Source organism: Halichoeres trimaculatus, unplaced genomic scaffold, assembly GCF_033239565.1.
Source record: "Halichoeres trimaculatus isolate MK-OKI-2021-1 unplaced genomic scaffold, fHalTri1.1 fHalTri1_scaffold_15, whole genome shotgun sequence".
Taxonomy (NCBI): domain Eukaryota; kingdom Metazoa; phylum Chordata; class Actinopteri; order Labriformes; family Labridae; genus Halichoeres; species Halichoeres trimaculatus.
Window position 1 is genome coordinate 2,181,551 of NW_027437193.1, and position 24,688 is coordinate 2,206,238.

Below are 24,688 nucleotides of genomic sequence, written 5' to 3' on the forward strand. Positions count from 1 at the left end.
TTTCAGTGTGTTGCTTAAACCATGAAGGTTTAACAGCCTTTACAGGGGACATGAGCAAAACACGACCTCTGGGCAACCTCCGGCACTTTGGGCATCTCATTGAGCAGATTCATGTGTGTGTGTGTGTGTGTGTGTGTGTGTGTGTGTGTGTGTGTGTGTGTGTGTGTGTGTGTGTGTGTGTGTTTAGCAGCCTTACAGGGACCCTGATCTGTGGTCACGCTCCCCTGATGGGGACTGTGTCCCTGTTTCCCTCCTTTGTGGGGACGTCCTCCTTTTTTCAGAGTGTATTTCTTTTCAGCTCAATTTGGTGAAATAGTTGAGCCAGCTTTCTCCTAAAGATGAATAAATATTCAGTTTTTCTCAAACAGTCTGCTCTTTGTTTTTCCTTGGTGTCAGGAAAAGTTTGAAGATTATTTCTAAATGAAGACAAACACAGATCAGAACCCTTTTTCTCTCACTCTATGCTGTCTGTTTTCTGACTCGTCTTCTTTAAAACCTCAAACCCTGAAAACCACACGGCAGCTTCAGTGCACAGGAAAAGCTTTATATTTCACCACAGCAGCAGCAGCAGCAGCAGCAGGGGCTGATGGGAGCTGTGAGGAGCTGGTAGAAAGCACGTGTCCTGCTCTGATCTCTCAGCTCGTCCTTGTTTGTCCTCAGCAGCGTCAGAGCGTCACTTCTCCTCAGGTTGACCAGAGGAAACAGCGCGCCACAAAATGCTTCTCCTCCCAGCTGCTGCCCTGTGCTGTCTGTGTTCAGGTGAGTCTTTCAATCAGCCAATCAGGAGCCAACAAAGTCCACCTTTACCAAACACTGTCTCACTCACCTTCACCTGTCTGTCTCTGTGTCTGCAGCTCTGCTTACCACCGCAGAAGATCTGATTCAGGAGGATTTAACACTGACCAGGAGAGTCGGAGACAACGTCTCCTTCAGCTGTGGACAAACTCATGAATGTGGTAGCTGGGTATACTGGTACCAGAAGAAAGACACAGAAACATTCAGAGTGATTCTTGACATAGACAGGTCTAATGGTAACATTGATAAAAGCTACAATCATCCTCAGGAAGATGATTTCTCAGCTGTGAATAAAGGGAACGGCTGTGAGTTACAGATCCAGAGAGTTAAACTCTCTCATTCAGCCACCTACTACTGCTCCTGTTGGAAATCTGGTTCCCACAGTGAGAAATGCTGAGAGCAGCCTGAACAAAAACCAACAGATGAACAGATGTCACTCAGAGAGCAGAAACCACAGACAGAGTCACAAACATGTTGATTCCAACCCACAGTCAGCAGTTATTCTGCAGTGGTCTGTTCAAACTTGAGAGTCTATCAATAAAATGAAGAGTGAGGTTATATTAGCTCTGGCAGGACATAACCAGGATTCACTAACGTTACATATTACAGACATGTCTCAGCAATGCTACATATAGCCAGCTGTTAAATTATGGTATAAACTGTTAACATTTGCTTTTTGACACATTTCAAACCGTAGCAGTAAGTACCTGTACTGATAAACACCTTACCTCGGGACATTGTGTCCAAAAAATTTTTACTAACAACCTTAAAAAGCGTCTGGTGTGAATCTTTGGAACAATCCCTGTGAGAAACTCAAGCAAACCAAAAATCAACCAGTTCAAAAATGGTAAAAATATATGTTACTTGGAGGGTACAGTGGATGATGATCATTAATGATTATTATTAATAATTAAATGATAATGCATGGCAACAAGAGGCAGAGAAGACAACTTGAATGTGTGTATGTGTATATGTATAGGTGGGTGAATAAAGGTGAATGTGCATGTGTTTTTATGTAAGTATGTATGTATGCATGAATGCATATGGGTATATATATATGAACACATATATATATATATATATATATATATATATATAAATATATAGTTCTTTATGTTTGGCTAAAAGTGTGAGAGTTAACATGCTATGCTTGTGCTCACTACTTTTCGAAGGTCATTCACTTCTTTTGTTCTTTTGTTCATTTGTTTCATTAGTATTCAGCTTCTGAACAAATAGTGTGTAATTGGGAAGTTCTGTAGTATTGCATATTCGCAATAAATAAATTAAAAAAGAAAAAAAAGAAAGAAAAGTTGACTTGAACAAAGAAACTTTGTTTTTATAGATCTCCATTTTATTCCAAAACAAACACACACCTTGCTAAAAGTCATCATGACAGTGTGTGTGAGACTCCAGGCCACAAGGTGGCAATGCAGTCCAATAAAAACAGATCCTCCTTTACACAGCATCTTTTAGCATGTAGTTTATATGTTCTCCTGTTCTTATGTGTGTGTGTGTGTGTGTGTGTGTGTGTGTGTGTGTGTGTGTGTGGATTTAGTCTGAAGTATCACAGCTCAGGCCTCCTCTACACAATGATTTACCCCAAAACGTAAAAACTATAACTATAACTGTCTTGTCCAGGAGCATCTTTTGGTAGATCTCCACTGAAGTATAGTTGGGTTGATCATCTTGTTTGTTGGTGAATGACAAGAGCAGAATTGGAGCAACAGATGCTCATTTTGTTAAAGTCAGTCACAGATTCAGCAACACAAACACAACATGGTAGTCCACGACGTTTGTAATGATGGTACTGTTGAAGTGTTGTATGTGTGAAGTGGAAAATAACGTCAGCATTTCCACTAGAAACTGCTGCTACAGCTTGCTGTTTACACAGGAATGTGGCCACAGCATTTCAGAAAAGAATCCACTTTCAGGCTGTTTACAAAAGTTTGCATTTTTGATCAGCTGAAACGCCATTTTCATGTACATGAGAGGCTGAAATGCAATAATACTTTTGCATTTTATCTTAAACCCGTTGTCATTTAAACAGCCCCTACAGAGTCCCCCACTGAGACTCTGTGGTGGGGATCACTGCATTAATAAAAACAGACATGACTCTGTAGTGGAAGGCACCACATGGGCTGTAAATGACTTGATAAAAATTGTCTGTTGGGATGGGTGAATTAGTGTTTTTTTTATTGGCTTATGAATTTTAAGAAGTAAACTCCTCTTTTACGACTGGAAGTGACAAGATTTACAGTGTTTCTTCACATCACTTCACTTCTATCTCACAGATTGTCTAATGTTAGTGTTGTATTGTAATTATAATGCCAACTCATTCCAGTAGATGGCAGTAATTTACCAAAACCTGCCACCACATTGACTAACAGCGTTAGCGCGGTGCATTGTGGGAAACAGTATGCCAAGTAGGCTTGTCTGTTACCGAGAAATTTTCCTGGATCAGTCAGACATCCAGAGATTTTTAGTTTACTGCAGAGTTTGCAAGTTTTCACATACTGACTACTACAGACTGAATTTTGGCCAAACTAGTAGGAACTGCTCGTTTCAAAAACAGCCAATGACTGTTGTGAACCTAAGAGTCCATGGCGCAGGGAGCTGAACGAAGCTGTGTCTTGTCAACAGATGAACGGTTAATAGAGTAAAATGTTTGATAAAGTGAGCTCAGCTCTGAAAAAGAGGAGAAAAGAAGAGACAGACCTGTTGATGTCAACTTTAGAGAAACACTTCATGGAGCTGAAATCTGATCCTGGTTCATCCTCGGACTCATACAGCAGCTCACAGGTTTTTGTACCACTCTTTCTCACTGTGGGTACATCATCTTTGGCTCTGGGACTAAACTGTTTGTAGGAGGTAAGAAATCAAATTCTGCTCTTTACTTAGTGAAATGAATTTCTGCTCCTTCATGTGTCTCATATCTTCCTGTTTTTGATTTGGGTCATTCTTTCAGACGCACAGCTTTTGTAATATCTAACGTTCATCATTCATGGAAGAAGTTTAAAGCTTTCTGCACATCTGAACTTGATTTCTTTTTGATTTGATCTGTTAGAAAAGATCTGATTATTCAAATGTTAGAAATCAACTTTCCTCTACAAATAGACTTTACTGTCAGTGAGTTAGAATAATCTCTTCTTCCTTTAAAACCAGAGAACATAGGATTAAAAAAGCAGGATTTATGCTCCAATCATCCCAAATGTAGAATGAAAAGACTCATTAGTATTCATATTTACTGTATATTTATCTATGTGACACACAGAAAGATGGACATGGTTAGACTATTGAAATCTTTACACACTCTCCTTTCTTTACATTTGTATTCATTCCATATAATTCAATCCTGATTCTGTTTGATAAAGCAGCTGTTGGCTCTACATCATCTCTAAATGAAATCAGGTCAAATAAACTCTATCAGATGATTTTTATTCTTGTGTGGCTCAGAGTTTGAACTTCAGGCTGTCTTTACTTACATTTATCATTATTAAAGGGGAATTTGATTCCCCTTTAATAAGAGCTTGTTAGAGCCTGAAAAGTAGCAATGACCCAAAGTGTAATAATAATAAAAAAAACAACAAACAAACAAACAAAAAAATTTAATGAAGTCTAAAATGTAAGAACTTGTCAAAAAATATAAAAAGTGTTGAGCCAAAAATGTAATTTAAGAAATTTTAATAAAACCCAGGATGAAATCAAATGGTTTATTTTGAAAATGTAAAAAAATAAATATTTTAAAAGGAATCTTCAGACAAATAGAAAATCAGAACAAAGAAAACTGCAATTTTGCAAACAAATAACAAAAGGAAAGCAGCTTGCAAGAAGAAAAGAAGGTAAAAAATCTTAATGTGTTATCCCCTCCCTGTTTATAATTTATAAATCAATTAAAATCCATTAAACCAGTTAAAATCATTTATACTTCTGCTGCTGGCGATTTAAAATGAATAATTTAATTCGTTACAGGATTTGAAATTATTCATCTAAATGATTGCAGTTTAATCTCATATCTTCTTCAGGTCTGTAGAAGCCCATAATGTAACAACGACCCATAATGTAATTAATTTGGCCTTTTTAAAATGTAATAGGCCCATAACGTAATAACTGACCAATAACGTAATCAAAATCCTGAACCTATAAAGTGATAACTTTCGCTGGATTTTGTCAATAATTAGATTCATAAGACAAGTTGGTGTATTTTTCAATATAGAAAGTAATTTGAATTTTTGTTTTAATGTTTAAATGTAAGTAAAAGGAACAGTAATCCTCATTATTTTTGTGCTTAGGTTAAATATGTTCAATTCCATTGTTCTAATGTTAAGTTCAGGATCTAAAGTTGTTGAGACCAGAACTCAATTTTGTTATTTATTGCTTAATTTTATTTGGAAGAACACAAGCCACAACAAATAAAGTAAATTTAAGTAACAATTGTTACAGAGTTTTAGTTAAGACTGCATTTTTCATGACAAAAATGAGTACTTTTTTTGAGGCACTAACTGATATGCTATACACTGTTACGGTCAGCCTATAACATTGTCAGAAAGGGCGAATGTATTACACTCTTGGCTGGTTATTATGTTATCGGCTCAATTATAAAATTTTCAATGTTTTTTTTTTTTTTTTGCATCAGGCTCATAACGTAATGACCGGCCAAAAACGCAATAAGTTATTGCGTTATTGGTCAAAAATTATAATTATATTTATATACATAATATGTTATAATATAATTTTTTAATAATTATGAATCTAATTATTGATAAAATCCAGCGAAAGTTATTACATTATAGGTTCAGGATTTTGATTACGTTATTGGTCAGTTATTACGTCATGGTTCTATTACATTTTAAAAAGGCCAAATTTATTACATTATGGATCATTATTATGTTATGGGCTTGTACAAGGTCCCCAAATAAATAAGTTGAACTTTGGGAAGTTACAACATGTAGTGCATTTCGAATCAAGATACACACACACACACACACACACACACACACACATATAAATACATATATAAATATATAAACCCTTGTCTACATTAATATATGTCTGCAAATATATATCCTTAATCAAAGTAAATATTTGACACCGTACTCAACGCACAAATTTACAGATACGCACAGTGGGATGGAAAGAGTTTCAACAAAATCCTGAAATGAGTTGAACTGATTGATCTGTTTATTGTTGATTTTGTTGAAGGAGTTCAATCTCTGACAGGTTGTTTTTTTTCTGTGTGAGTAATTGATGTGAATCAGTTCTTTGAAGCTAAACATAATTGTTGAAAGTGTAGAAAGAATGTAAAGAAAGAAAGCCAGCTAATAATATCTGCTAACAGTGTTTGATCTGCAGCTGGAGCCAGTTGATGTGACTTTCTCCTGGACTGAAGAGAAGTTTAGTGATCAGAGTCCCGTTTCCCTCCTCAGATGAGCCCGTGGTGAAGCCCGCGGTGAGCGTGTACCCGGCAGCACCCAGAGCCCGGCTGGAGGGGAAGAGCTCCCTGCTGTGTGTGGCCTCAGACATGTTTCCTCCTCTGGTCCAGATCTCCTGGAAAAGACGACAGACTAACGGACGTCTGGAGCTGCTGCCCCCTGCTGACAGTAAAATGTTGGCACTTGGAAAGTCTGGATGCACCGCGTCTGTTCTGAAGCTCCAACAAAGAGAACAAAGCTTGGAGAAATACGTCTGCTCTGTGCGGCATGAGGCAGTCATTCCGAAAAAGGAAGAGGAAACTGTGCCTTTAACAGAGGCTCCAGCTACTTCACCCCCCAGACCCACAGAGACGGAGCCCACAGGCCTGCCAGCTCTGCCAGCTCTGCAGCAGACCGACTGTAAGATCAGCATCTATTTCCCTTTAGAACAAACCCACTCAGCTGCTACAAGTCATCACTCTTCTTCAACTCCCAGTATGAGCTGTGGTGTACCACAGGGTTCAGTTTTAGAGCCTCTGTATTTACAAAGTGGCACTGCTGGATTATTGAAACACAGGAAACTAAAACAATACATCAACAACCAATTGACCAATTTGGAATGAGTTCATGGGTTAAAAAACAACTTTGAGTCATATAAAATTTTTCTAAGTGAAAAAAATGTGTACCTTTGAATTTTTGGAATTTTCGGAATTTAGAGAGTTGAATTTTTAACCACAGTAAAACCATTTCACAGCAAATAAATTTCAACTTAGACTACTGTGTGTGTGTGTGTGTGTGTGTGTGTGTGTGTGTGTGTGTGTGTGTGTGTGTGTGTCAGTCTCCTTCCAGTCTCAGTGCAGGGTGAAGCTGCTCTCTGTGCTGTACTCCCTGCTGATAGTGAAGAGTCTGGTGTACTGCTGTGGACTCTCTCTGCTGAGGATCCTCACAAACTAGCCACCGTCCATCAGCTGCACATGTGCTGACTGACTGTCTTCTGCTGGCCTCTTCTCACCATCAAACCTCATCAGCTCACCTCTGTCAAGCTTGTTGTATTGTGTGAATACAGCTGTTTTTTATTTCACGTTTTTTTACAGTGTAACTTTCTGAATAAAGCTCAGAATTTCCAGTGTGTGTTTTTTATTAAGATCTTTGTTTTTATGGATCTGATTCTGGCTTCACAACAAATGATCAAAACTTTTTCAGCTTTTTCAGAATTCATCTTTTTGGACAAAGTTTGTTTTCAGCTCTGAGCAGTTTGACTCAGGTCATGAGCAAAGTTATAGTGGTTAAAGAGAACAAACCAAATAACTAAGACTTGATTATTCAAATGATCGATCACAGATGACATATCAAAAACCAGGCTTCATGAAAAAAAAAGTTATTGAAAGTGTTTAGTGTTCTTACAAAAGTGAGTCAAATCAAAGCTGCTTTTACTTTTTATCACACATTCATCTTCATCACTCCTCTGGCTCTTACCTCAGAAACAAATAAAATACTACTACTTCTAGTACTACTACTAATAATAATAATTGTTATTATTATTATTATTATTAATAATAATTGTTATTATTATTATTATTATTATTATTATTATTATTATTATTATTATGAATAATTGTTATTATTATTATTATTATTATTATTATTATTATTATTATTTTTATAACTTTTATTATTATTATTATTATTATTATTATTATTATTATTATTATTATTATTAACTCTTATTTATTTTTTGAAAGACTTTAGACAAGTTATACATACATGGTTTATCATTTAGTATGTACTATTGAAAAACTATATTCCATGAAGATTATAATGATATATTCTAAAACTCTATAAATGAAGAAAACTTTAAATGTAAATGTGTTTACCACATGCAATGTCACTGAATTTTGTAAAGTAAACAAAACTGGAAAAAGAGTCAAGTCGTAAACATTTGTTTTATTTGTGAAGTATTTAAACTTGAAATACCACTTGTATTAAATTTCGATTTTATAATTTTTTCTAAAACTCTATACAATCATCACTATCATAATCATTTGATTTGTATCGCATTTAGAAAACTTTAAAAATATACTTTATTCATTAATTATGTATTAAAGAAATAATATAATTTTGTGTGGAGCTGGAGAATGGAGCATGGAGAACCATGTTCCTGTTTAACAGTTTTCTTCTCTGATAGTTGAGGTTTTCCCCTAATCAGGGCCATGGTCTGTAGACCTGTCTGAGGAGGACCAAGGTCTCAAGGTGACCAAGGTCTACCTACTCCTCTAAAGTTTCATTTTTATCTTTTTTATTATTATCATTTCTGTGACAGCAGTGGAGGAGGAATGAGAGTGCTGTAAACAGTGGTGCTGATGTAGTGTGTTGTCTCAGACACTAGAGGGCAGCAGTGTAGAGGTTTTATTCTTCCTCCTCTCCTGAAGCATGAAGCGCTCCAAAGTTTCCTGGTGAAGGTCTGCGTTGACCCTGGACTTCAGAAAACCCAGTGGACCAGCAGCAGATGACGTTCTCCAAACCCTCAGTGTTTGGCTCTAATGACGTAGATCTGCTGCTTGTTCTGATTCACACCTGTGTTTTTCTCCATCACTGAGGCAGAGTTGCAGCTGTGGCAGAGGTTTATTGTCACGCTGCGGTCTTATCTGTGTGCAGCAGCAGCAGCAGCAGGGGCTGATGGGAGCTGTGAGGAGCTGGTAGAAAGCACGTGTCCTGCTCTGATCTCTCAGCTCGTCCTTGTTTGTCCTCAGCAGCGTCAGAGCGTCACTTCTCCTCAGGTTGACCAGAGGAAACAGCGCGCCACAAAATGCTTCTCCTCCCAGCTGCTGCCCTGTGCTGTCTGTGTTCAGGTGAGTCTTTCAATCAGCCAATCAGGATCCAACAAAGTCCACCTTTACCAAACACTGTCTCACTCACCTTCACCTGTCTGTCTCTGTGTCTGCAGCTCTGCTTACCACGGCAGAAGATCTGATTCAGGAGGATTTAACACTGACCAGGAGAGTCGGAGACAACGTCTCCTTCAGCTGTCGACAAACTCACAAATGTGATTATTACCATGTTTTCTGGTTCCAGAAAAAAGACACAGAAGCATTCACAAAGATACTTTTTATGGAAAAGTCTTCTGGTGACATAGGTAGAGGCTACGGTCATCCTCAGGAAGATGATTTCTCAGCTGTGAATACAGGGAACGGCTGGGAGTTACAGATCCAGACAGTTAAACTCTCTCATTCAGCCACCTACTACTGCTCCTGTTGGAAAGATGATCCCACAGTGAGAAATGCTGAGAGCAGCCTGAACAAAAACCAACAGATGAACAGATGTCACTCAGAGAGCAGAAACCACAGACAGAGTCACAAACATGATGAACTGAGAGACTAATTTCTCTACTGCTGACAGCAACACTTTATTTTATTATATTTTATTTGTTTTATTTTATGATCTTTTATGGCTGCATGGTGGTTTATTGTTTGGTGCTTTTGCCTCTTGAAAAATCTTGAAAAAGTCACCCTTCTAGATATATGCCTGATCCTAATCCACACTGTGCTGACGCCCTCTGTTATTTTCTCATAGACAGTTATCGAACCCCCAGTTTGTCTTGTTTTGATTGGAGATGCTGATCTGATTTTAAGGCCTTGGTGTTTTGGGGTTAAAAAAATCAGCCCCATTGAGACGCGGCCTCTCTTTCCCTCATCTCACCAGGTCCACCCTCAGCAGTGTCTCACACCTTTTATCTTTGTTTTTCCATCACATTAATCTCTTATTTGTTGTTGATTTTATGTTGGACAATAACCTATCCTGATTTTGCTGTTAACTTAAGCCTCTATTGCTTGTCATGACCCTTGAGCCAGGTTATGACACTTCAAAATAAGATTATCAGCACCAATATTATAGGTTATTCCTAAATTCTATTTCATAGCTTCCTGATGGGGTCCAAGCAGGACCAGATTGATTTGCAGCATGTAGACTTGTAGTCAAGACTTTGTCAGCCAAGACCAAGACTAAGTGGTTCATCCTTGGACTCATTCAGCAGCTCACAGGTTTTTGTAACACTCTTTCTCACTGTGGGGGACTGGATGGGGACACTTCATCTTTGGCTCTGGGACTAAACTGTTTGTAGGAGGTAAGAAATCAAATTCTGCTCTTTATTTAGTGAAATGAATTTCTGCTCCTTCATGTGTCTCATATCTTCCTGTTTTTGATTTGGGTCATTCTTTCAGACGCACAGCTTTTGTAATATCTAACGTTCATCATTCATGGAAGAAGTTTAAAGCTCTCTGCACATCTGAACTTGATTTCTTTTTGATTTGATCTGTTAGAAAAGATCTGATCATTCAAATGTTAGAAATCAACTTTCCTCTACAAATAGACTTTACTGTCAGTGAGTTAGAATAATCTCTTCTTCCTTTAAAACCAGAGAACATAGGATTAAAAAAGCAGGATTTATGCTCCAATCATCCCAAATGTAGAATGAAAAGACTCATTAGTATTCATATTTACTGTATATTTATCTATGTGATACACAGAAAGATGGACACGGTTAGACTTTTGAAATCTTTACACACTCTCCTTTCTTTACATTTGAATTCAGTCCATATAATTCAATCCTGATTCTGTTTGTTAAAGCGGCTGTTGGCTCTACACCATCTCTAAATGAAATCAGGTCAAATAAACTCAAATGATTTTTTTATTATGGTCTGGCACTAACAGAGTTTGATCAATAGATGATAAGGCTGTTTTTATTTACATTTTTTTATTTACAGACTGAATTCCTTATTAATGGGGTCTCACAGTTGAAACTCTCAGGGAAAAACTATAAAAATACTGGAATAACTTAAAATAATGATTTGTCATTGGTTTTGTTGAAGGAGTTCAATCCCTGACAGGTTGACTTTTTTCTAAATTATTGATCTGAATCAATTCTTAAAAGCTTAACATAAATGATGAAAGTGTAGAAAGAAGTGATTTTGGTTTTTACATGTCAGTCCTTTGACTGACTCCTTGAAATGACAGAGCAGGCTGGCTGTATTAAAAATTTCATACATTATTGTTGTATTGTTATCGAAAAAATGAATATATGAAAATATTTATTCTTAAAATGAAAAAGCATCTACAAAAAACAAAATGTCGGGAAATAGAAGTCACTGCAGTTTGTCAAACAATCCAAAATCAAGAAGTTAAGAAAAAAAAAGTTAAATCTGAATTTTTTACGTTTCAAAAAAAAGGGCAGAAAGACATGAAACCTGCTCCCTTTCTCAATTGTTAATTAATGAATTAACATCTAATCAGCTAATCTCTAAGATACAAACATGCATAAATGTATTTGTTTATAAAATCATATAAGTAGACGGTATTTATAAAATTATATACATATATTTGTAAAATTCAAGTCACAATTTCATTCAGCAGATCCTTTTTGTCCAAAGTGTTGTATAACACTGAGCAGCTGTGAGCTGTTCCTTTCTCTAGGGCAGCTCAACAGTAGAAAACATGCTAACACCTCTCCAGCTTTCAGTCCAGTTCTCAATCTTGGAACCAATTTAATTGGAGTGTAATTATATTTGTATCTATCATTTTTTAAAATGTTTTCTGCCTTTTTACTATACTTTTCCTTTGACACTGTTTTTATTAATATCTATTAATTACTTATAATCTTTTTGTCTGGTCTGACAATATAAGTTAACTTACTCTAATGTAGTTTTACACCTTTTTTCTGAAATTTTTATTCTACATTTGATAAAGATTTTGTGAGGTTAGTTTTTCTTTTTATCCAGTTGATGTGACTTTCTCCTGGACTGAAGAGAAGTTTAGTGATCAGAGTCCCGTTTCCCTCCTCAGATGAGCCCGTGGTGAAGCCCGTGGTGAGCGTGTACCCGGCAGCACCCAGAGCCCAGCTGGAGGGGAAGAGCTCCCTGCTGTGTGTGGCCTCAGACATGTTTCCTCCTCTGGTCCAGATCTCCTGGAAAAGACGCAAGGAGGATTGTGGTCTGGAGCTGCTGCCCCCTGCTGAGGGAGAGCAGCTGGAGCTCAGAGAGTCTGGACGAATCACTGCAATCAGAGTGATCGACAGAGACGCTCTCTACTCGTTTAGATACCTGTGCTCTGTGCAGCACGAGGGAGGCAGAGTGGAGGCAGCAGCAGAACAAGGTGAAGAAGGTTTGGTGATTTTAGAGACATGCTCAGAGAGGAGAGAGGACTCACATTTATTTTTTATCTTTCTTTTTTTCAGAGGTTCCTGCAGCGCTTTTCTTACTCTTACACAAGGTCAGGCTGCTCTCTGTGCTGTACTCCCTGCTGATAGTGAAGAGTCTGGTGTACTGCTGTGGACTCTCTCTGCTGAGGATCCTCACAAACTAGCCACCGTCCATCAGCTGCACATGTGCTGACTGACTGTCTTCTGCTGGCCTCTTCTCACCATCAAACCTCATCAGCTCACCTCTGTCAAGCTTTTCTCAGCAGCTACAAATGGAGATTCAAACATGTGGAGGCTGCTTGTTAAATGGATCAATCTCTGCAGCGTTAGAGAAATCACCCTGAAGTTAGAGACACACACACACTTAGATTCTCACACTCAACACAGCTCATGTTGAACCAACTCAGTCTGAATGGAGATTTGTATGAAAAGTAGAAAATGATCAGCTTCCTGTTGGATGATGTCATTTATTGAATGTTTGATAAATCTGCAGAATGAAGCAGCTTTTTATATTTTTTACAGTGTAACTTTCTGAATCAGCTGAAATATTCTCAGAGTTTGTCTTTGATTCACATCTTTGTTTTGATACATTTCATTTTGGCTTCACAGCAAATAAAATCACACTCAGCTTTATTTAAGGTGTGTTTTTGTTTTTGAAGTCTGCTCCAAGTCCCTGGATCTCCTTCAGCTCAGCATCTTGTGGATCCTAAAAAGCTGCGTGCTCTTTGTGTTCAGACTTGGAGCTGACAGTCAGAGAGAAGACAAACAGGTAGTGAGAGTGAGAGCAGTGTGTGAGTGTGTGAAGCAGCAGCAGATATGAATCTGTCCTCGGTGGTTATTAGGACTCCTAAAAAGCTGTTGACAGCAGATCAACACTTCCTTCCTGCAGCACAGAGAGCATCTGTGTGGCTTTCTGCTCCAACCGTTAGCTCAGCCTTTTCTCAGCATCAACACAATGACAGTTACAAGCATCCACTCTGGTTAAAGCATCATTCCAGGAAATCCAGTCTGATTTCAGTGCTCAGAATTCAGCGTCTCACCTTTGACCTGTGTTTGTTGTGCAGAGAGAGACAGAGCTGAAACTGGGCCTGAACTCAGAGCTGAGGAGCTGAAATCAAACAGACTTCTTGTAGTCTGCTCAGACCCCCTTTAAAAGCTCTCACTGATTCTTAGAGGAATCTTCTTTCTACAATCTTACACTCCACTTTCATCCTCCAACTATTGTCTGATGCTCATGTCCTCACATTTCTTCCTTTAGTTTCCCTTTTCTAACGCTGACAGAAAGCAAACACACGCATTATTTCCCCAGTTTTTATACTTGATTCAGACTGATCAAACCTCTGTGTCATCATTTCTTTCAAACAGCTGGAGCTTTAAAGCAGCTGACTGGGCTGTGTGTTGATGTGGATCAACAACAGTATCATCAGCGTAGAGCTTTACTTTCACACTCACACACTTATTAAAAGGAGCCAGCTTTGAAGCTGCTGCTAAAAACTCACCAGCTGACATTTAGAAAACAGCAACATCTCCATCTTTGCTCCTCTCTGAATTTATTTATACACATAAACACAAGAACAGTTTTCACAGCATGGAGGTGAAGTTTATTCACAGCTACTGATAATCAGGCTGTATTTTTTAAATTCATCATCAGTTTGATTTTCATTCATTTTTCACTTTTTTAAAAATTTCATTTTAGCTCCAGTGTCAGTTTGTAACTGTTTTAGTTTTGTAGAATTTTTATAACATATTATATCATCTACACATAATGATATTAATTCTTTAATACATAATTAATGAATAAAGTGTATTTTTATAACTTGTCTAAATGAATGTCTAAATAAAATGATGATAATGATGATTATATAGAGTTTTAAAAATATATATATATATAAAAACAAAATTTAATACAACTATCATTATTCAAGTTTGCATACTTCACAAAAAAAACATGTGTTGCTGACTTAACTTTTTTTTTCAGTTACGTGTATTATACAAAATTCAATGAAATTACATGTGGTAAACAAAGTTACATCTAAAGTTTTATTTATTTGTAGAGTTTTAGAATATACCATTATAATCTTCATATAATGTGTTTTTTAATAATACATACTAAATTATATACCATACATGTATAACTTGTCTAAAGTCTTACAAAAATAAATAAGAATTGAAAGTATTATTATTAGTAGTAGTAGTAGGTGTACTTGAAGTAGTAGTATTTTGTTTGTTTCCGAGGTACGAGCCAGAGAGTGATGAAGATGAATGTGTGATAAAAAGTGAAAACATCATATCTTTAAAAACATCTTTAAATCCATAAGGAGCTGTAGAGGGTACAGGTCAGTGTGTAATCTGGATTATTCAGAGCTTTTACTAAATGAAACATGTAAACTGACTCAGAATAAAAGTAAAAACATTTTCTATCATTTCTTTTGATTTTACTCACTTTTGTAAGAACACTAAACAATTTCAGAAACTTGTTTTTCTCGTGAAGCCTGGATTTTGATATTTCAGCTCTAATCAAATGTTTTGAATAATCCAGTCTTAGTTATTTGGATAGTTCTCTTTAACCACTATAACTTTGCTCATGACCAGAGTCAAACTGCTCAGAGCTGAAAACAAACTTTGTCCAAAAAAAGATGAATTAAAAAAAAAAAGCTGAAAAAGTTTTGATCATTTATTGAAAAGCCAGAATCAGATCAATAAAAAGCAAGATTTTAATAAAACACACACTGGAAATTCAGAGCTTTCAGAAAATTACACTGTAAAAATAAAATAATAAAAACATCTGTATTCACACAATACAACAAGCTTGACAGAGGTGAGCTGATGAGATTTGATGGTGAGAAGAGGCCAGCAGAAGACAGTCAGTCAGCACATGTGCAGCTGATGGACGGTGGCTAGTTTGTGAGGATCCTCAGCAGAGAGAGTCCACAGCAGTACACCAGACTCTTCACTATCAGCAGGGAGTACAGCACAGAGAGCAGCTTCACCCTGCACTGAGACTGGAAGGAGACTGACACACACACACACACACACACACACACACACACACACACACACACACACACAGTAGTATAAGTTGAAATTTATTTGCTGTGAAATGGTTTTACTGTGGTTAAAAATTCAACTCTCTAAATTCCGAAAATTCTAAAAATTCAAAGGTAAATTTTTTTTTCACTTTGAAAAATTTTAAATGACTCAAAGTTGTTTTTTAAACCATGAACTCGTTCAAAATTGGTTAATTGGTTGTTGATGTTTTATTTTAGTTTACTGTGTTTCAATAATCCAGCGGTGCCACTTTGTAAATACAGAGGCTCTAAAACTGAACCCTGTGGTACACCACAGCTCGTACTGGGAGTTGAAGAAGAGTGATGACCTGTAGCAGCTGAGTGGGTTTGTTCTAAAGGGTAATAGATGCTGATCTTACAGTCGGTCTGCTGCAGAGCTGGCAGAGCTGGCAGGCCTGTGGGCTCCGTATCTGGAGGTCTAGGGATTGGAGGAGCTGGAGCCTTTGTGGGCTCCATCTCTGGAGGACCACTGGTTGACTTAGCTGGTGTTAGAAACAGGGTGTTTATTTCATCTTGCTCAGTTCCTCCTTCGTGTTTCACAGAGCAGACGTATTTCTTTGAGCTTTCTTCTCTCTGTTGGAGCTTCAGAACAGACACGGTGCATCCAGACTTTCTGAACATCTCACTGTCAGCAGGGGGCAGCAGCTCCAGACGTCCGTTAGCCTGTTGTCTTTTCCAGGAGATCTGGACCAGAGGAGGAAACATGTCTGAGGCCACACACAGCAGGGAGCTCTTCCCCTCCAGCTGGGCTCTGGGTGCTGCCGGGTACACGCTCACCACGGGCTTCACCACGGGCTCATCTGAGGAGGGAAACGGGACTCTGATCACTAAACTTCTCTTCAGTCCAGGAGAAAGTCACATCAACTGGCTCCAGCTGCAGATCAAACACTGTTAGCAGATATTATTAGCTGGCTTTCTTTCTTTACATTCTTTCTACACTTTCAACATTTATGTTTAGCTTCAAAGAACTGATTCACATCAATTACTCACACAGAAAAAAACAACCTGTCAGAGATTGAACTCCTTCAACAAAATCAACAATAAACAGATCAATCAGTTCAACTTGTTTCAGGATTTTGTTGAAACTCATTCCATCCCACTGTGCGTATCTGTAGATTTGTGCGTTGAGTACGGTGTCAAATATTTACTTTGATTAAGGATATATATTTGCAGACATATATTAATGTAAACAAGGGTTTATATATTTATATATATAAATGTCTGTATGTGTGTTTGTGTGTGTGTGTGTGTGTGTGTGTATCTTGATTCGAAATGCTCTACATGTTGTAACTTCCCAGAGTTCAACTTATTTATTTGGGGACCTTGTACAAGCCCATAACGTAATAACGATCCATAATGTAATACATTTGGTCTTTTTAAAATGTATTTAACCTGAGCACAAAAATAATGAGGATTACTGTTCCCTTTACTTACATTTAAACATAAAAAAAAAATTGTCTAATTCAAATTACTTTCTAAATACATCAACTTGTTTTGGCAAATATCTCTTAAAGACCACTGCTGCGTCCAGCAGCTCTTTACAGTAAAAAGAGGGAGAGTTATAACTGTATGTTTTTTCATAATTGTGAATCTAATTATTGACAAAATCCAGCGAAAGTTTTTACGTTAAAGGTTCAGGATTTTGATAACGTTATTGGTCAGTTATTACGTTATGGTCCTATTACATTTTAATAAGGCTAAATTTATTACATTATTGGTCATTATTACGTTATGGGCTTCTACAGACCTTAAGCAGATATGAGATTAAAATGCAATCATTTAGAATAATAATTTCAATTCCTGTAGTAAATTATTTTTTTATCTATTTTTTTTTAATCGCCAGCAGCAGAATTATAAATGATTTTAACTGGTTTAATGGATTTTAATTGATTTATAAATTATAAATGGGGAGGGGATAACACATTAAGATTTTTACCTTCTTTTCTTCTTGCAACATTGCTTTTCTTTTGTTCTTTGTTTGCAAAATTGCAGTTTTCTTCGTTCTGATTTTTTATTTGTCTGAAGATTTGTTTTTAATTTTTTTTTTTTTTTTACATTTTCAAAATAAACCATTTGATTTCATCCTGGGTTTTATTAAAATTTCTTAAATTACATTTTCAGCTCAACACTTTATATTTTTTGACAAGTTCTGACATTTTAGACTTCATTACGTTTTTTTGTTTGTTTGTTTGTTTGTTTTTATATTATTATTACACTTTGGGTCATTGCTACGTTTAAGGCTCGAACAAGCTCTTATTAAAGGGGAACCAAGTTCCCCTTTAATAATGATAAATGTAGGTAAAGACAGCCCTAAGTTCAAACTTTGAGCCACACAAGAATAAAAAATCATTTGATTGAGTTTAATTTGACTTAATTTCATTTAGAGATAATGTAAAGCCAACAGCTGCTTTATCAAACAGAATCAGGATTGAATTATATGGAATGAATTCAAATGTAAAGAAAGGAGAGTGTGTAAAGATTTCAATAGTCTAACAATGTCCATCTTTCTGTGTATCACATAGATAAATATACAGTAAATATGAATACTAATGAGTCTTTTCATTCTACATTTGGGATGATTGGAGCATAAATCCTGCTTTTTTAATCCTATGTTCTCTGGTTTTAAAGGAAGAAGAGATTATTCTAACTCACTGACAGTAAAGTCTATTTGTAGAGGAAAGTTGATTTCTAACATTTGAATAATCAGATCTTTTCTAACAGATCAAATCAAAAAGAAATCAAGTTCAGATGTGCAGAAAGCTTTAAACTTCTTCCATGAATGATGAACGTTAGATATTACAAAAGCTGTTTGTCTGAAAGAATGACCCAAATCAAAAACAGGAAGATATGAGACACATGAAGGAGCAGAAATTCATTTCACTAAATAAAGAGAAGAATTTGATTTCTTACCTCCTACAAACAGTTTAGTCCCAGAGCCAAAGATGTAGTACCCACAGTGAGAAAGAGTGGTACAAAAACCTGTGAGCTGCTGAATGAGTCCGAGGATGAACCAGGATCAGATTTCAGCTCCATGAAGTGTTTCTCTAAAGTTGACATCAACAGGTCTGTCTCTTCTTTTCTCCTCTTTTTCAGAGCTGAGCTCACTTCATCAAACATTTCACTCTGTTAACCATTCATCTGTTGAAAAGACACAACTTTGTTCAGCTCCCCGTGCCATGGACTCTGAGGATCACAGCAGTCATTGGCTGTTTTCCAAACGAGCAGTTCCTACTAGTTTGGCCAAAATTCAGTCTGTAGTAGTCAGTATGTGAAAACTTGCAAACTCTGCAATCCCTGGATGTCTGACTGATCCAGGAAAATTTCTCAGTATGCAACAGACCAGTTTACTTGGCAGACTGTTTCCCACAATACACAGCGCTAACGCTGTAAGTCAATTTTGTGGTAGGTTTTGGTAAATTACCACCATCTACTGGAATGAGTTTGCATTATAATTACATCACAACACTAATGTTAAACAATCTGTGAGATAGAAGTGAAGTGATGTGAAGAAACACTGTAAATCTTGTCTCTTCCAGTCATAAAAGAGGAGTTTACTTCTTCAAATTCATTAGCCAATAAAAAAAACACTAATTCACCCATCCCAACAGACAATGTATATCAAGTCATTTACAGCCCATGTGGTGCCTTCCACTACAGAGTCTCAGTGGGGGACTCTGTAGGGGCTGTTTAAATGACAACAGGTTTAGGATAAAATGCAAAAGTATTCTTGCATTTCATCCTCTCATTTACATGAAAGTTGCGGTTCAGCTGACCTAAAATGCAAACTTTTGTAAACAGCCTCAAAAGTGCATTTTTTTTCTGAAATGCTGTGGCCACATTCCTGTGTAAACAGCAAGTTGCAGCAGCAGTTTCTAGTGGAAATGCTGACGTTATTTTCCAACACACACAACACTTCAACAGTCCCGTTGTTACGAACATCGTGGACTACCATGTTGTGTTTTTGTTGCTGAATCTGTGACTGTCCAAAATGAGCATCTGTTGCTCCACTTCTGCTCTTGTCACTCACCAACACACAAGATGATCAACCCAACTATACTTCAGTGGAGATCCACCAGAAGCTGCTTCTGGACAAGACAGTTATAGCTCCACCGGCAGGCCTGGCATGCTTACTACAGTGTTTTCAGTCCCTCAGCATTTCCATGTAATACAGATTTTCTTCACTGCGTTTTTATGTTTTGGAGTTAATTATTGTGTAGAGGAGGCCTGAGCTGTGATACTTCAGACTACATCCACACACACACACACAAACACACACACACACACACACACACACACACACACACACACACACACACACACACACACACACATAAGAACAGGAGAAGATAAAAACTACATGCTCAAAGATGCTGTGTAAAGGAGGATCTGTTTTAATTGGACTGCATTGCCACCTTGTGGCCTGGAGTCTCACACACACTGTCATGATGACTTTTAGCAAGGTGTGTGTTTGTTTTGGAATAAAATGGAGATCTATAAAAACAAAGTTTCTTTGTTCAAGTCAACTTTTCTTTCTTTTTTTCTTTTTTAATTTATTTATTGCGAATATGCAATACTACAGAACTTCCAAATTACACACAATTTGTTTGGAAGCCAAATACTAATGAAACAAACAAACAAAAGAACAAAAGAAGTGAATGGCCTTCGAAAAGTAGTGAGCAAAAGCATAGCATGTTAACTCTCACACTTTAGCCAATCATAAAAAACTTTATATATATATATATATATATATATATATATATATATGTATATGTGCGTGTGTGTGTGTGTGTGTGTGTGTGTGTGTGTGTGTGTGTGTTCATACATATACACATATGCATTCATGCATACATACATACATAAAAACACATGCACATCCACCTTTATTCACCCACATAAACAAATATACATGCACATATTCAAGTTGGCTTCTCTGCCTCTTGCTGCCATGCATTATCATTTAATTATTGATAATAATCATTAATGATCATCATCCACTGTACCCTCCAAGTATCATATTTTTGTACCGTTTTTGAACTGGTTGATATTTGGTTTGCTTGAGTTTTTCACAGGGATTGTACCAAAGCTTCACACCAGACGCTTTTTAAGGTTGTAAGTAACATTTTTTTGGACACAATGTCCTGAGGTAAGGTATTTATCAATACAGTTACTTAGCGCTACAGTTTGAAATGTGTCAACAAGCAAATGTTAACAGTTTATACCATAATTTAATAGCTGGCTATATGTAGCATTGCTGAGACGTGTCTGTAATATGTAACATTAGTGAATCCTGGTCATGTCCAATCAGAGCTAACGTAACCTCACTCTTCATTTTATTGATAGACTCTCAAGTTTGAACAGACCACTGCAGAATAACTGCTGACTGTGGGTTTGAGTCAACATTAGCACAAACAGTTAATATAAAATAATATAATATAATATAATATAATATAACATATAGAATAGAATAGAATAGAATGGAATAGAATAGAATAGAATACAATAGAATACAATAGAATAGAATGAAGTGTTGCTGTCAGCAGTAGAGAAATGAGTCTCTCAGTTCATCATGTTTGTGACTCTGTCTGTGGTTTCTGCTCTCTGAGTGACATCTGTTCATCTGTTGGTTTTTGTTCAGGCTGCTCTCAGCATTTCTCACTGTGGGAACCAGATTTATAACAGGAGCAGTAGTAGGTGGCTGAATGAGAGAGTTTAACTCTCTGGATCTGTAACTCACAGCCGTTCCCTTTATTCACAGCTGAGAAATCTGCTTCCTGAGGGTGACCGTAGCCTTTAGCTATGGTACCATCAGACCTATTTATATCAAGAATCACTGTGAATGTTTCTGTGTCTTTCTTCTGGTACCAGAGTACCCAGCTAGTACTACATCCATGTGTTTGTCCACAGCTGAAGGAGACATTGTCTCCGACTCTCCTGGTCAGTGTTAAATCCTCCTGAATCAGATCTTCTGCCGTGGTAAGCAGAGCTGCAGACACAGAGACAGACAGGTGAAGGTGAGTGAGACAGTGTTTGGTAAAGGTGGACTTTGTTGGCTCCTGATTGGCTGATTGAAAGACTCACCTGAACACAGACAGCACAGGGCAGCAGCTGGGAGGAGAAGCATTTTGTGGCGCGCTGTTTCCTCTGGTCAACCTGAGGAGAAGTGACGCTCTGACGCTGCTGAGGACAAACAAGGACGAGCTGAGAGATCAGAGCAGGACACGTGCTTTCTACCAGCTCCTCACAGCTCCCATCAGCCCCTGCTGCTGCTGCTGCTGCTGTGGTGAAATATAAAGCTTTTCCTGTGCACTGAAGCTGCCGTGTAGTTTTCATGGTTTGAGGTTTTGAAGAAGACGAGTCAGAAAACAGACAGCATAGAGTGAGAGAAAAAGGGTTCTGATCTGTGTTTGTCTTCATTTAGAAATAATCTTCAAACTTTTCCTGACACCAAGGAAAACAAAGAGCAGACTGTTTGAGAAAAACTGAATATTTATTTATCTTTAGGAGAAAGCTGGCTCAACTATTTCACCAAACAGAGCTGAAAAGAAATACACTCTGAAAAAAAGGAGGACGTCCCCACAAAGGAGGGAAACAGGGACACAGTCCCCATCAGGGGAGCGTGTCCACAGATCAGGGTCCCTGTAAGGCCGCTAAACAAACACATGGACACACGGACATATATATATATATATATATATATATATATATATATATATTTATATATATACACACACACACACACACACACACACACACACACACACACACACACACACACACACGAGAAACCTGTACTGTGTCAGAGGGCTACCCCAATAAAAACATGAACTTAAATCTGCTCAATGAGACGTCCAAAGTGCCGAATGTTGCCCACAGGTCGTGTTTTGCTCATGTCTGCTGTAAAGGCTGTTAATCCTTCATTATTAAAGTAACACACTGAAATCAGACACAGAAGGGATTGCGTATGGCTTTTACACCTTCAATGACCTCGTTGCTTTGCATCCTGGGAAAAGCAGTAGTGACAATAAAAGTAGAGTTAAAAAGAAGTTCTGCTCTGCATTTTTAAAGGCAAACACACATTGGTCCTCAAGACAGTGGGGAGCAAGTGCTCATGGGAAACAGAGTCTTTTTCACCAACTCTCAAGGTGGTTTCTTCTCAGCTCCTTTGATCCAGTACATTTCTGAGCCTATCAACCAGTTTACTGTGATCTACTGTGTCTAATGCAGCGGTTAGGACTAGAAGGACTAGAAGGACCAGAAGGACTAGAAGGACCAGAAGGACTAGAAGGACCAGAAGGACCAGGACAGAGCTGTCACCAGCATCTCTGACCAAAGGAGGTCACTGCATACTTTAAGAAGAGCTGTTTCAGAGCTAAGGAGGGATCAAAAACCAGACTAGAACTCTTTCAATAACTGGTTCTCTGTTAAATGTGCAATTAACTGATCAAAAACAACTTTTTCTAGGAGCTTAGCCAAAAAACGGGAGTTTAGAAACAGGTCTGTAATTTGACTTTTTGATCACACTCAGACACCTTGTTACCTTCGAGGAGTGTGGGTCCATGAGTGTTTGACATCAATCAATCTTTATTTGTATAGCACCAAATCAAAACAAACATTATTTCATGACACTCTCCAAAAACATGAACAGGTCTAGACTTGTTAATGCTAATAAAATTTTATTAACAAAATCCCAACATCAAGACAAGATAAGGAATCTGATCTCATCTGAACCCACCATGAGTACAGGACTTTGCAGCAGGCCGTCTACTTCACCGATCCAGAGGAACCTTTGAGACAAACTCAGACCCTCCCAGAGAGGTGTATGGTCAGTAACTATAACAGGACAGTAAGACTAGAAGTTAGACTGACAGAAAAAGAGGGAAACAGGAGCCCTGTGTGTCAGTTCCCCCCAGCAGTCTAAACCTATAGCAGCATGACTAAGAGCTGGTTCAGATCTGATCCAGCTCTAACTGTAAGCTTTATCAAAAAGGAAAGTTTTAAGTCTACTCTTAAAGGTTGAGACCGTGTCTGCTCCCCGGACCTCAACCGGTAAGTTATTCCAAAGAAGAGGAGCCTGATAACTAAAGGCTCGACCTCCCATACTACTTTTAGAGACCCTAGGTACAACGAGCAGACCTGCATGTTGAGAACACAAAGACCTAGACAGATTATACGGAACAATTAAGTCTTTAAGATACGATGGCCCGATGCCATTAAGCGCTTTGTAAGTCAAAAGAAGAATTTTAAACTCTATCCTAGATTTTATAGGTAACCAGTGTAGAGACGCTAACACTGGAGAGATGTGCTCTCTCCTCCCAGTCCAAGTCAGTACCCGAGCAGCAGTGTTCTGAAGAATAGAATAGAATAGAATAGAATAGAATAGAATAGAATAGAATAGAATAGAATAGAATAGAATAGAATAGAAAGAAGTGTTGCTGTCAGCAGTAGAGAAATGAGTCTCTCAGTTCATCATGTTTGTGACTCTGTCTGTGGTTTCTGCTCTCTGAGTGACATCTGTTCATCTGTTGGTTTTTGTTCAGGCTGCTCTCAGCATTTCTCACTGTGGGAACCAGATTTCAAACAGGAGCAGTAGTAGGTGGCTGAATGAGAGAGTTTAACTCTCTGGATCTGTAACTCACAGCCGTTCCCTTTATTCACAGCTGAGAAATCAGCCTCTTGAGGATGATTGTAGCCTTTGCCAATGTTACCATTTGACTTGTCGATATAAAGAATCATTTTAAATGTTTCTGTGTCTTTCTTCTGGTACCAGCGAATATAATCACTATCACATCTGTGAGTTTGTCCACAGGATAAGGAGACTTGTCCTCCGACTCTCCTGGTCAGTGTTAAATCCTCCTGAATCAGATCTTCTGCCGTGGTAAGCAGAGCTGCAGACACAGAGACAGACAGGTGAAGGTGAGTGAGACAGTGTTTGGTAAAGGTGGACTTTGTTGGCTCCTGATTGGCTGATTGAAAGACTCACCTGAACACAGACAGCACAGGGCAGCAGCTGGGAGGAGAAGCATTTTGTGGCGCGCTGTTTCCTCTGGTCAACCTGAGGAGAAGTGACGCTCTGACGCTGCTGAGGACAAACAAGGACGAGCTGAGAGATCAGAGCAGGACACGTGCTTTCTACCAGCTCCCCACAGCTCCCATCAGCCCCTGCTGCTGCTGCTGTGGTGAAATATAAAGCTTTTCCTGTGCACTGAAGCTGCCGTGTGGTTTTCAAG

At 37.9% G+C, this 24,688-nt stretch overlaps 3 protein-coding genes across 3 annotated transcripts; 2 read left to right on the forward strand and 1 right to left on the reverse strand.

Moving 5' to 3' along the window:
• The first annotated feature begins 716 nt into the window (after positions 1 to 716).
• LOC141804216 (immunoglobulin lambda-1 light chain-like) lies at positions 717 to 7,157 on the forward strand. Its single transcript, XM_074688541.1, has 6 exons — positions 717 to 759; positions 855 to 1,169; positions 3,436 to 3,446; positions 3,627 to 3,663; positions 6,219 to 6,623; positions 7,042 to 7,157. The coding sequence occupies exons 1-6, from the start codon at positions 717 to 719 to the stop codon at positions 7,155 to 7,157; spliced, it is 927 nt and encodes a 308-aa protein (XP_074544642.1).
• A 1,781-nt stretch (positions 7,158 to 8,938) lies between these two features.
• LOC141804737 (immunoglobulin lambda-1 light chain-like) lies at positions 8,939 to 12,557 on the forward strand. Its single transcript, XM_074689345.1, has 5 exons — positions 8,939 to 9,052; positions 9,148 to 9,462; positions 10,279 to 10,323; positions 12,039 to 12,347; positions 12,430 to 12,557. Exons 1-5 carry the CDS (start codon positions 9,010 to 9,012, stop codon positions 12,555 to 12,557), a joined length of 840 nt encoding a protein of 279 aa, XP_074545446.1. The 5' UTR covers positions 8,939 to 9,009.
• Positions 12,558 to 15,290: 2,733 nt separating this feature from the next.
• Positions 15,291 to 24,484, reverse strand: LOC141804218 (immunoglobulin lambda-1 light chain-like). Its single transcript, XM_074688544.1, has 6 exons — positions 24,442 to 24,484; positions 24,029 to 24,346; positions 19,525 to 19,540; positions 18,372 to 18,412; positions 15,746 to 16,261; positions 15,291 to 15,406 (listed from the first exon to the last, which is right to left on the reverse strand). The coding sequence occupies exons 1-6, from the start codon at positions 24,482 to 24,484 to the stop codon at positions 15,291 to 15,293; spliced, it is 1,050 nt and encodes a 349-aa protein (XP_074544645.1).
• Positions 24,485 to 24,688: the final 204 nt, after the last annotated feature.